The sequence below is a fragment of the Gekko japonicus genome, unplaced genomic scaffold (assembly GCF_001447785.1).
Source record: "Gekko japonicus isolate JY-2015 unplaced genomic scaffold, Gekko_japonicus_V1.1 scaffold572, whole genome shotgun sequence".
Taxonomy (NCBI): domain Eukaryota; kingdom Metazoa; phylum Chordata; class Lepidosauria; order Squamata; family Gekkonidae; genus Gekko; species Gekko japonicus.
In genome coordinates, this window is record NW_015167553.1 from 756,755 (window position 1) to 768,967 (window position 12,213).

The window sequence follows — 12,213 nt, forward strand, 5'->3', positions numbered from 1 at the left end:
ACAAGTTAAAACTACAAACCTAGAAGCTCAGATAAAATGTATACCACAGGTTAGGAAAGATACAAATAAGTATTTTAAAAAGGCCAGCATTGTTAACAAAGTAACGGGAGCAGTAAAAGGTAAGACAGATTCCTTTATCCACTGGAAGGCTAGTCTGAGTGAGGTAAATAAGAGGGAGCACAGGTTGTGGCAAATAAAATGCAAGGCAGTGATCAGACAGGCAAGATAGGACTATGAGGAATATACTGCAAAAAACATGAAGACCAACAGTAAAAATGTCTTTAAATACATTAGTAGCAGAAAACCAATCAGGGAGGCAATGGGTCCCTTGGATAACCAATGGGTAAAAGGATTACTGAAGGATGATAGGGAAATGGCAGAGAAGCTGAATGCATTTTTTTGCCTCTGTCTTCACTGTGGAAGATGGGAGGTGCTTGCCCACTCCAGAACCACCAATTTCAGGAGGGGTGTCAGAAGACCTGAGTCAGATTGAGGTGACAAGAGAGGAGGTCCTATGACTGATGGGCAAATTAAAAACTGACAGATCAGCAGGCCCAGATGGCATACATACAAGAGTTCTGAAAGAACTCAAATATGAACTTGTGATTCTCCTGACAAAAATATACAATCTATCACTAAAATCTGCCTCCATTCCTGAGGACTTGAAGGCAGCTAATGTAACCCCCATGTTTAAAAAGGATTCCAGGAAATTACAGGCTGGTCAGTCTAATGTTGATACTGGGTAAGTTGGTGGAATCTGTTATTAAAGATAGTAGGCACATTAATGAACAAAAGCTATTGAGGAAGAATCAGCATGGGTCCTGTAAGGGAAGATCTTGTCTCACTAACCCTTAAGACTTCTTTGAGGGGGGCTGATGTTGTTTACATAGATTTCTAGAAAGCTTTTGATAAAGTTCCTTATGAAAGGCTCCTAAGTAAATTCAGCAGTCATGGGAGAAAAGGACAAGTCCTCTTGTGAATTACTAGTTCCGGTGCTTTTTAACTTATTCATTAATGATTTGTAGTAGGAAGTAAGCAATGAAGTGGCTGAGTTTGTGGATGACACCAAGCTGTTCAGGGTGGTGAGAACCAGGGAGGATTGTGAGGTACTCCAGAAGTATCTGTTGAGGCTGGACAAGTGGGCGTCAACATGGCAAATGAGGTTCAACATGGGCAAGTGCCAAGTAATGCACATTAGAGCCAAAAATTCTATCTATAAATACACCTTGATGGGATCTGAACTGACCAGGAGAGAGATCTTAGTCATGGTAGATAACTCACTGAAAATGTTGACTCAGTGTGTGATGACAATAAAAAAGGCAAATGCTATACTAGGCATTATTAGGAAAGGAATTAAAAACAAATCAACCAGTATCATGATGCCCCTGTAGAAATTGATGGTGCGGCCTCCTTTTGAAGTTGCCCTGAGCCAGCGGGATAGAAATCAATAAACTAAATAAATAGACTTCCGGTTTATGGCAACATGCTGGAGTGCCATGGGGATGTGATCTGTGCACCAGCAGATAGGAAGGGGGGGTGACGGGTCGCCACCCCACCGGAGCCTTGGTAAAAGGCTCTTAGCCATGGGGCTTTTGAGGGGCGACCTCTTCACCAGCACGATGCTGGGAAATTAAGGCACTCCTCCACCCCAACGGTCCTGCCGCTGAGTGTCCGTATGGATCTAGAGCCACTGACTGGGACAAGCGTCAGAGATCGAGCGTTTTAAACATTCCAAGCGAGGTCATATGACCAACAATGAACAGTGAGTCAGGTTAAAGTGAATATGGGAATGTAAAAAGAAAGCTCCCCCCTAAGAATGGCAAGAAAAGCGAGCAGGGGAGGGGTGCCTCCCATACGCATGAACTAAAAAACGATATACCAAGGGGGAACGGAAGAAAAAGCATTGAAATCTGTTTTGAGAGACTTACCAGAGCACGGATAGGCATATGGGCAGGTTTCAGAGACTTTAGCAAGTTTTCACAAAAGTAAACCATCCATAAAAATGGCAGGGAAGAAGGCAGAGAAAGACAAACTAGCAACAGTGAAATCAGCGGGGAGCATGAGCCCTCGACCGGAAGAGGTCACTGAGTTCTCCAAAATGTTGGCAGATTCCTTGTGCCCTCTGCTGGACCAGATGACCAACATAAAACAACAGCTGCCAACTCTAAATCAGAACCTTGCAACTCAGCAGCTTCAACTGACTGAAACTTTAAAAATGACGGAGCAAACAGCTGAGAAGGTGAAGGAAATGGACGCCAACATTAAAAAAGTTAAGAGAAAGATGCAAAAGCTGGGAAAAGCAAGCTTCGGAAGAATCTCAACTTTTACAGCTTTAAATGGAGAAAGCAAATTTGGTCCTCCAGTTTCAAGGAGTCCCAGAATTAAAAGACGAGAATCTAAAGCAAATCTTGAGTGAAGCATTAGCCCCAGTTACAGATTTGAAAGCGGAATATCTTGCAAACGAAATGGATGTGGTCTACAGGTCCTATTCCGTGTATATCAAGAAGAATAATCTGCCTGGGGAGATAGTGGTCAGATTCTTGAAGAGGCATATGAGGGATTCAATCCTGAAAGCAACTACAGGAACACCCTTGAAAATCGGGGACAACATCCTCAGGATTCTAAAAGACGTCCCATTTGAAATAAGGCTAAAGAGAAAGAAATATAAAGACTTAATCCTTTTTCTTCAAATAAACAGCATTGCCTACAGATGGTTAATTCCAGAAAGCATCATTTTCAAACTACACGATAAAAAAGAAAAGATTGACTCTGTCCTTAAAGCACGTGAGCTCCTAAGATTGCAGCTGGGAGAGACAGCAGAGGTCGCTAAGGAAGGAGATGACAGCAAATCCAGTGGCAAATTGGACTCGGTGTCTTCCGACGAGGACTCTGTTTCCAATAATGGGGTCACTGCCCCCAAACGTGCATATCAATTGAGGATTAGAAAAGATAAAACAAAATGAAGGCTGAAGGACTCTGAATTGTGCCTTAAAATTTTGGTTTTAATATTGGATAATCTTGGGGTTCTCTTAAACAGTTAAATCAATGGATAAAAAGATAAATAATTTAGCATAACCGACTATGTTCAAAGTAATACAAGCAATTTAAGATTAACATTTATATAAGCTGTTTTGATCTCCTATTCTTGAGGTTTTAGTTATTACTGGTTTTCTTTCCTTAATCCCTAGATGTAGTTACACCTTCCTAATTTTTCATTGTAGTTTGTAGTCTATTAAAAAATGCAATAAAAAATCCCCTCCGGGGGACCAAATAAATAAATAAATAAATAAAACGTACAGTTTGGTCACCACACCTCAGAAAGGATATTATAGCATTGGGAAAAGTACAGAAAAGGGCAACTAAAATGATTAAGAGGATGGAACATTTTCCCTGTGAAGAAAGGTTAAATACGTTAGGGCTTTTTAGTTTGGAAAAATAATGACTGAGGGGTGACATGACAGAGGTTTACAAAATTATGCATGGGATAGAGAATGTAGAGAAAGAAGTACTTTTCTCCCTTTCTCACAATGCAAGAACTTGTGGGCACTCAACAAAATTAATGAGCAGTAGGCATAGAACAGATAAAAGGAGGTACTTCTCCCTTTGAGGTGGAGGACATCTTGATGGGTGGTTCCCATTCTCTAATCAGGGAGGCAGGAACAAAGTCTTTCCACTTTCTGTATCCTTGGTGGGAGCCACCCATCTCCTCAGTTCTTTTCCTGCCTCTACAGGGAGAGCAGTTCAGAGTAGGCTCTGTTCACTTATTCTTTTCCTCTTCTTTTTGCTTCTTCTAATCCCAAATACTTATTTTGCTTGCCCTTTCTTATTTTCTTCTAACTCCCTTACTGTTTTTCTCTGTCTCTTGTGCCTCTATGAGGACATCTGAGGGAAGGAGTTTGACTGTTGGGGAAAATGCCTATGGGAGGTGGCCGTTTTGGCAGGCTATAAAACAATTACATTCTGCCAAATGGCTTCCAATGAGCCCTCAGATGGATTTCTCTCTGAAATAGAGACAGGACCTCCACTCACAGCAGTCACTGCTGACAGGATTCGCAAGGAGCTGGCATGCCCAGAAATTAGCTTGTTCGAGCTGCCTTTGATGGAATGATGTTGTCAACACCAAAAGTGCTCCAAAAAAAGAGGCATCATTCCTCCTAGCTGCCAGATCTTGCAGTGCCATGTCTGAGCCTGCTGCTGCTGCTGACCTTGCCAACTGGTCAGGAGGAGGCTATGGAGTGGTTTCCCACTTCCATAAGCCATATAAACGCTGCAGGACACTGGGAGAATCTTTTGGATCAATAAGCTGCAGCGTTAACCGGTTTCCATTTGGCAATAGTGAGACTGGTCTACTTGTGAGTAATGTGCAGGGAGTGGGTTCTTTCCAGTGTTTTTCTTGGAATTATAACATTACTCAGACCATCACCAATGTGGTGTCGTGGTTAAGACTGCTGGACTAGTATGTGGAGGACCCAGGTTTGAATTCCACTTGTGCCATGGGAGCGTGCTAAGCGACCTTAGACCAGCCCTGCTCTCTCAGACTAACCTACTTCAAAGGGTTGTTGCAAGGCTTAAATGTAGGAGAGGAGAAGGGAAGAGACTGTTAACTTTTGTCAGAGTGAAGGTGAAAGATACAGGTCCTAATCCAGGTCCTCCTCCTGCACTCTTCTCCCAGATAAGGAGATACTGGAACTCCATTTTCATCCAAACAGAGACCTAGCTGGCCTTTTTGACCTATTAAGGCAGCTAGGAAGAAACCTTTAGCAGAAAAAAAGAGGGAGGAATTACTGTCACTGGGACCCAGACATATACTTTGATGTGAGGTAGAAGAAATACATGGGTTGTTGTTTAGTGGTTGAGCATTTCCTTCATATGCAGAAGATCCCAGGTTCAGTCCCCAGCATCTCTAGTTAAAGGGAAGGGGGGGGTTTTCATCTCATTTGAAGGGGATGAGAGAGAGATCCCAAAATAGTCCTAAGATCCTAAAATCAGATAACTATCATTATTATCTAAGACCATGGCAGCCTTAGAACAGGAGAGATCCTCTGTGGAGGGAAGGTCCAAAGGGAACAAATAATTCTTCCCTAGGCTTAGTGTAACAGAAGGTATTTCCTTACCAGAATTCTTCAAGGAACAGTTAATGACGGAATGGGCAAAACCTATGGGCAAGAGGAAATTTCCAAGCATTATTAAGAAACTATATGCTTAAAATCTTTCACGCCATGCTGTCTGCCCTTACTAGGCAATCCTTCAAGTCTATTAAAGAGGTTCTTCTTAGGTAGCTAAGAATGATAGTCTTATTTCATATACAAATTCACATGAAGAAGGAGGGTGTCTGAATTAGGTATATTGTCAGTCTATCCTGAACTATGTGTGTTGCATAAGAACAAAGCGGTTATGAAGACTGATACCACCTTTAAGCCGAAGATAAATTCATCCTGTCACAGATCCGAGGAGAATAGCCTTCCATTTTCCTGTCCAAATCTTATTTATCCTAGGGAGACTTACTCATTCTAATTGTCTCCTAAGGAGCCCTGCTATGCAGGGGAGGGCGGGCTACAAGCCTAAGATAATAAATATTTAAATAAATAAATAAATAAATGGCTATGAATTACACTAGATAAATGAATATGTCTAAATCAGTTATCAGCAATACTCTCAAGGCTTGCATTACTGAAGCCTATAAAGCCCCTCCCCCAAAAGGCATTCTGACTGAAATTACTACTATTCACTTTGAGTGGCACAACAACAGAGTCTTTAACAGACACACTACAGTTGAAGAGGTATGTAAGGGGTCACCTGGTCAATGATTTCCACCTCCATAAGACACTAGAAGATGAACATCTTTGAATCAGCTGATGCAGTGTTTGATGCATGAGTATTACAACATATTCTAGAAGCAGATAACGATGACCCACCAGTACATGAGGACATTGCTTTGGGAGTTCCCACCAAGATGTCCTCCACCTCAGAGAGAGAACGGACCATTGGTTACATACAGTGAAGGGTCCTTCTCCTGTGAAGAAAGGACACCTTGTCCCTCCTGAAGTCATTGCCATTCTTCACCTTTCTGTCAGGAGATCTACTTCCTGTTGTGTTGTTATCCTACCTTGATGTTACTCATTTCTTCTCTCTGGTTTGTTCTAGAGTGTTGATCTGTTCTTAGTTTAGGTTATTGATAAATGTTTTCGGAGTTGCCAGAACTGAGGAGATGGGTGGCTCCCATCAAGGAGACAGGAAGTGGAAAGTCTTTATTTCTGCCTTCCTGAATAGAGGATGGGAACCACCCACCAAGATGTCTTCCTTTCCTCAGAAGAGAAGGATCCTTCACAGTAAATATCCAATGGTCCATTCCCCCAAAGAGTAATTAACCCTTAGAAATCACTGCCGCAGGAAGTGGTGGCAGCTACAGGCACAAACAAATTCAAAAAGGGATTGAATAAAAATATGGAGCAGAGGTCCATCAGTGGCTATTAGCCACAAGGTATAGGTGAAACACTATGGGGCAGTGATGCTCTGTATTCTTGGTGCTTGAGGGCAGGGGCAACAGTGGGAGGGCTTCTGGAGTTCTGGCCCTACTGGTGGACCGCCTGATGGCTCTAGGTTTTGGCCACTGTGTGACACAGAGTGCTGAATTGGATGGGCCATTGGCCTTGTTAAATAGTGGGTTCAATACGGCCGAGGTGAAGGCAGAGTGATTTCAACAAGCAGCAGTTTATTGCATCTCAACAGGATTGCTATACATGGAGCAACTGCCCTAGCTATATACACCTAAGCCACTCCCAGCCCCCATGCAATTGGTGACTTCAAATGGTCTCCAGGCTCCAGATTGGCTGGCTGCCCTCAGGGGCCAATCCACTGGCAGGTTCCAGGATCCTGCCTACCTTTGTTCTGGGGCTTCAAGCTTCAACTAGGTGGCTTGCCCAGAAAAGCCCAGACATGCCTCCCTACTCTCCATCTAGGTGGCCAGCCAGACAAGTCCAGGCGTGCCTCCTTATGCTGGCTACTAGCACCAGCAGCCGTGGAGTGGAAGATTGCACATGTCCAGAAAGCTGAATCAAATTCCCTAATCTCATTCGGCACAGGGATTCCCCGAATGGATGCCATATATTTGGCATCCATTCAGGGAATCCCTTTGCTGGGCCAGGAAGGGAACGTGTTTAAACTTAAAACACTTTCCCTTGCTTCTGGGGCTCCTGCCGCCTCAGCAGATTGACTTTCCGCCCAAGGGAAGGTATTTAAACTTTATTATTAAACTCCTCACTGGGGAGTCATGTCACAAAGTCACGCACGAGCCCCAGAAGCAAGGGAAAGTGTTTTAAATTTTAACACTTTCCCTTCCCCCCGCTTCGGTTGGTGGGCTGGAAAAAGCATGGGGATGGTATCTAAAATGCCTTCCCGCTCCTTCCAGGCCTTCCCCGGCTCACCTGTCTTGGCAGGCAGGCCAGGGAAGTTGGGGGGGGCTGACTCCAGGCCTTCACCAGCTCGCCCACTTTGGCAGGCGGGCCAGGGAGAGGGGCCCCAATTCCAGGCCTTCCCTGGCTCACCCGCTTTGGCAGGGAGGCCAGAGAAGGCGGAGGGGCTCATTCGAGGCCTTCCCTGGCTCGCCCGCTTAGGCAGGGGGGGCAGGGAAGGCAGGGGGGCTAGCTCGGGGGGCAGCGGGCTCTCATCATTGAAGGGAGCATGCCACCTCTGCAGCACAACTCTGGGGGGGGGATTTAAACTTTAATGTTTAAACCTCTCTGGAGTCATGCTGCAGAGGCGGCACGCTCCCTTCATTGAAGGGAAGGTGATTTGCGTTCCCTTCAGTGATAGGAAACCCCCCCTTCAAGGGGGGATTATTATACTCTATGGGGACAGTCATACTGATACTGGGAGTTGGGAATATCTGCAAATACCGACATTTTTTGGTGCACACCCCTAATTACTATAAGACACTATACATGAAGCTGCCTTTTGACAAGCCACAGTTGCTGTCGAGTGTTGGCTACTGGCAATATACTCAAGAATTTCTCTGCCTGCCTATTCTTTTCAGGCGCAGCATCAACTGCTGCTCTTAACATTACGCTTTAAATGGTCTGGTACTAGAGTACCAGAGCAGTCATTTTCTCCCATATGAGACCCTGCTTCATGTTTCTCCTGCTGTGAATGTGGACTTGGTGTTTATGAAGTTTAGGGCCTCTTCTGTTGTGACATTTATTTCCAAGTCTGGTGATAAAGGACCTTGTTAGTCACAGGGACAAATAATAAAAGGAGAATTTCCTGGCACTTTGATTGCAGTTTTTTGTTCCTTGTGGTTTTTGTTGTGATTTGTGACCCTTCTCCTTTTAAGGCCGTTTGCTGTTTTATGCTGAATGTGATGCATGATACATGAGGGAAGGGTCATGGCTCAAGGGAAGAGACTTTGCTTGGCATGCAGAAGGTCCTAGGTTCAATCCCTGGTATCTCCAGTTCAAAGGACCAGGTAGGAAGTATTATGAGAGGCCTCTGCCTGAGATCCTGGAGAACTGCTGCCAGTGTGAATAGATAATACTGACTTTGATAGACCAAGGGTCTGATTCTGTATAAGGCATCTTCATGTATTCATGTGGAGTTTTGGTCCATTGCATATGGGGGGGAAAACTTGTGCTGGTTTTACTGATTTTTGTGTTGATTTTACTTTTTACAGTAATGCAATAACACAAAGGAACGAACCACAGGGTTCTCATTTTCTACAGTGCTGCTGAGATATTGATTCTACAGTTCACTGGAACTTTTTTTGCTAGAAAACTTGAATAGTCAATGATATGTGAAAGATGGCTCATAATTAGGGTTGCCAACTCCATGTTGGGAAATACCTGGAGATTTTGGGGGTGGAGTCTGGGAGGATGGGGTTTGGGGACGGGAGGGACCTCAGCAAAGTATAGTGCCATAGAGTGCACCCTCCAAAGCAGCTATTTTCTCTGGAGATGGATTGTAATAGTGGGAGACCGCCAGGTGTCACCTGGAGGTTGGCAACCCTAATCATAATACTGTATAAAACGATTACTTGTTAAATATTGAAGTATACAAGAGAAAAAGAGAATGCATTTGCTTAAAAATTAAAATTACCTTGCAATTTAATCTCTTATTTATGTAATGATTTCATTTCAATTATTATTATTATTATTTTAACAGAAATATAATTTTGTTTTCTTTCATTCATAGAAATCTTTTGGACAGAGACACGTTTTCAAAATCTGACCCAAGTAAGTATTGTCTTCTTTTGATCCTCAATTATTGGAATTTGGTAATAATGGGCTAAAGCTATCAGCTTGTTGTCTCTTATTTCTCACAGTTAAATGTTTTTCAATACTTCTGTCTAAACTTTGCAAGGAACTGGATGAAAGGTCTCTATTTGTATATCATTGTGATCATGATGTGTAATACTTGTGTAAATATATCTGTACTTTAGTACTTGAAAGCCATGGCTGTAATAAAGGTTAGGTTTCTTGGTGGTAGTTTTACAGAGCAGTCTTGAGTTGTGCCTGTGCTGCAGCGTCCAGCTGCTGTGTAACCTTGGTGGCATTAGTCCATATCCTAAGGGGCAAATTATGCTGCAGCGGAGCATGGGGGAAGGTATAGCTGGCTGCTTACGAGGCTGCATCCATGGCAATTCTGCTGCAGTGTGGCACCATGGTCTAGTATCAAGGCAGGGCGGCATGAGGGGTGGGGCACTTTGGGTCAATGGGAGCACCAGTCCCAGGGGCAGATGCCTTTGTATGTCACAGCTAGGAGGTGGGGAGGGGTGGCTTGGGAGATCCCCATTTTCCTCTCCCATCCCATCTCCTGACAGAGACCCGTAACAAAGACAGGCATGCAGTTCCTGTCATTTGTTGTTCCTGCATGTCAGTCTGTCCCATGGCCAAGCCCCCCCAAACCCTACCCCCTGAACACTTTGAGACCGCTCACGGCAGTGGCTCCCCACCATCATTGACTCAGAGACCCCCCCATGATCCCCCGCCCCCTCAGCGCTACTGGCATAGATGCCTTCCCCCCTTCCTGGAGCAGACACACAGCTAGGAGTCTCATCCATTCACTTACCTTATTAGCTATGCATAGAGGACGACGACAACCAGTGGGACCTGTGCAACCCTCCCCATCCACTCACAGCAGCCTAGAGCCCTTCCTCTGAGACATGCCCTTGGGAACACTGCTGGCAGATTGGCAGTTGGGGTGGGGAGGGAGTGGGGCAGGGAAGAATAATAATTAGACTTGGATTTCCACCCCGCCCTTCACTTGGAGTCTCAGAGCGGCTTACAATCTCCTTCCCTTCCTCTCCCCACAACAGACATCCTGTGAGGTTGGTGAAGCAGGAGAGAGCTCTGAGAGAACTGTGACTGACCCAAGGTCTCCCAGCTGGCTGCATGTGGAGGAGTGGGGAATCAAACTCAGTTCTCCAGATTAGAGAGAGTCCAAGCTTGAGGCTCAAGCATTGTCTACGTAGCAGTCCATCGCAGTGGGGCTTGGCATAGTCAGAGCCACTGCTCAGTCGAATCATGAAGTTAGCATGGCTTCTCTCTTGTCTATGGTTTAATTATAGTCTTTGGCCATCTGGCATCAGGGGGTCTCCCTAACCCAATCAAGGAGCTCACCTGATGGAACCATCCAGAAGATGATGACTTCCACTCCTGTTTCCCCCCTCCCATCTAGTTACAGAACTGAACACAGGTTCTCACAATAGCCAATTACCACATTCTTGAATCCGGCCTTGAAGGAGATAAGGATGGTGTAGGCAGGGAGGCCCAATTACAGACACCTGCAATCCAGAGCAGGCCTACTAATTTTCACATTAACTGGGGGGGGGGTGAGAAATCAGGGTGCTTTGCATCGCAAGTACTCTTATCTAATAGAGCTAAAAATCCCAGAACTATTATACTATGAAATAGTTCACCTAATTATAGGGTTGGATCCTGCTGTAAGCTTCCATTTTGCTAGTTCCCTTCTCCCACCACAGATCTGATTCCACCTTTATCTTGTTCTGGGGATCACCTGTCCCCCAGGAACAGCATTTTGGAAAGCATATTGTGCTGTTGTGGGAGGGGAAAGGCACTCCACTGACAGAAATCCCATCCTTTACATCAATGGAGATTTACTGTGGGTTACAAACAAATGATCATTGTGAACTGTCTGGGAATGAAATAAATAAATTGCACAAGAATTCAGTGTGGCTCTTTGGGTCAATTGGGTTCTGTCTAGAGTTAGTTAGGGTCACCCACTAGCTATACCTCTATGCATGCCAATGTGAACAAGCAAGACATTTCCCCAAGAAATGCTGGAAAACATATATTCTTGATTTTGTTTTGAAAAGTTGTATATATAATACTTATAGAGCAGGTTTGTTCTCCTACTTATGAATGTTTTGAACCACTTAGCACTGTATAGAATATTTGCGGAGCAATCTTCTATGTTTATTTAGAAGTAAGTCTCACTGGGCTTGGCAAGGCTTACTCTCAATTAAGCAGCCCCATAGCTAGGGATTTTTTTGGGAGGGGGCCGGGGGGCACCAGCTAATTAAATCAAAGACTTCAGGGTAAGGTCTGCAGCAGCTGCAGCTTCCCTTCCCCCCCCCCGGCAAGGGCAGACCTTCCCTGCGGAGCGTCCTGCTCCCTCCCTCCCCAAGAAGCCCCAGTGCCCCTTCCCGCGGCACGGCATCAGGGGCAGCCTGACCTCCACTCTCAACTCCCTCCTGAGGTGAGGCATGTGGTGGTCAGGCTGGAAACAAAGGTGCTGTGTGCAGGCTTGTTGGCACACTGGAGGACATCCAGGTGCTCCTGGCCCCAGGTCCAGAGGAGGCACCTGCCTATCTCCTTGCCTTGCCTGGCTGGGCTTTACCTGCTGCTGGCAGGCAGCACAGCAAGCATCTGGGGGCAGCATCTGGGGGCAGCATCTGGGGGCAGCCCTAGATGGAGGCTTCTCCCCCCACCATTCATGCTCACTGCTTGCCCGGGCCGCTCTCTCAGTCTAGCCTCGCTGCCACTGCTACTTGTGCTGCCATCTACCGACAGACCAACAAGCAATGGGGGGTGGGGAGAGGTCAGGGAGGAGAGGGAGCCAAGGCTTGGGGAGGGCCCCCATAAAAACTGTTAGGGGGCCGGGCCCCACAGTAGCCACAGGTCTGGTCTACAGCCTAGACTGCAGCCGTATGCACTTGACAGTAATTGTGGTGTTTGTCTCCTCTGTAAAGTGTACTAACTG

General features: G+C 45.4%; 1 protein-coding gene across 1 annotated transcript in view; it reads left to right on the forward strand.

Annotated features, from left to right (window-relative positions):
- CPNE8 (copine VIII) overlaps positions 1–12,213 on the forward strand; it is a 149,320-nt gene that overhangs the window by 41,359 nt on the left and 95,748 nt on the right. The window contains exon 2 of the mRNA XM_015413714.1: positions 9,184–9,224. Coding sequence (XP_015269200.1) covers positions 9,184–9,224 — 41 coding nt within the window. The remainder of the gene's footprint in view (positions 1–9,183; positions 9,225–12,213) is intronic.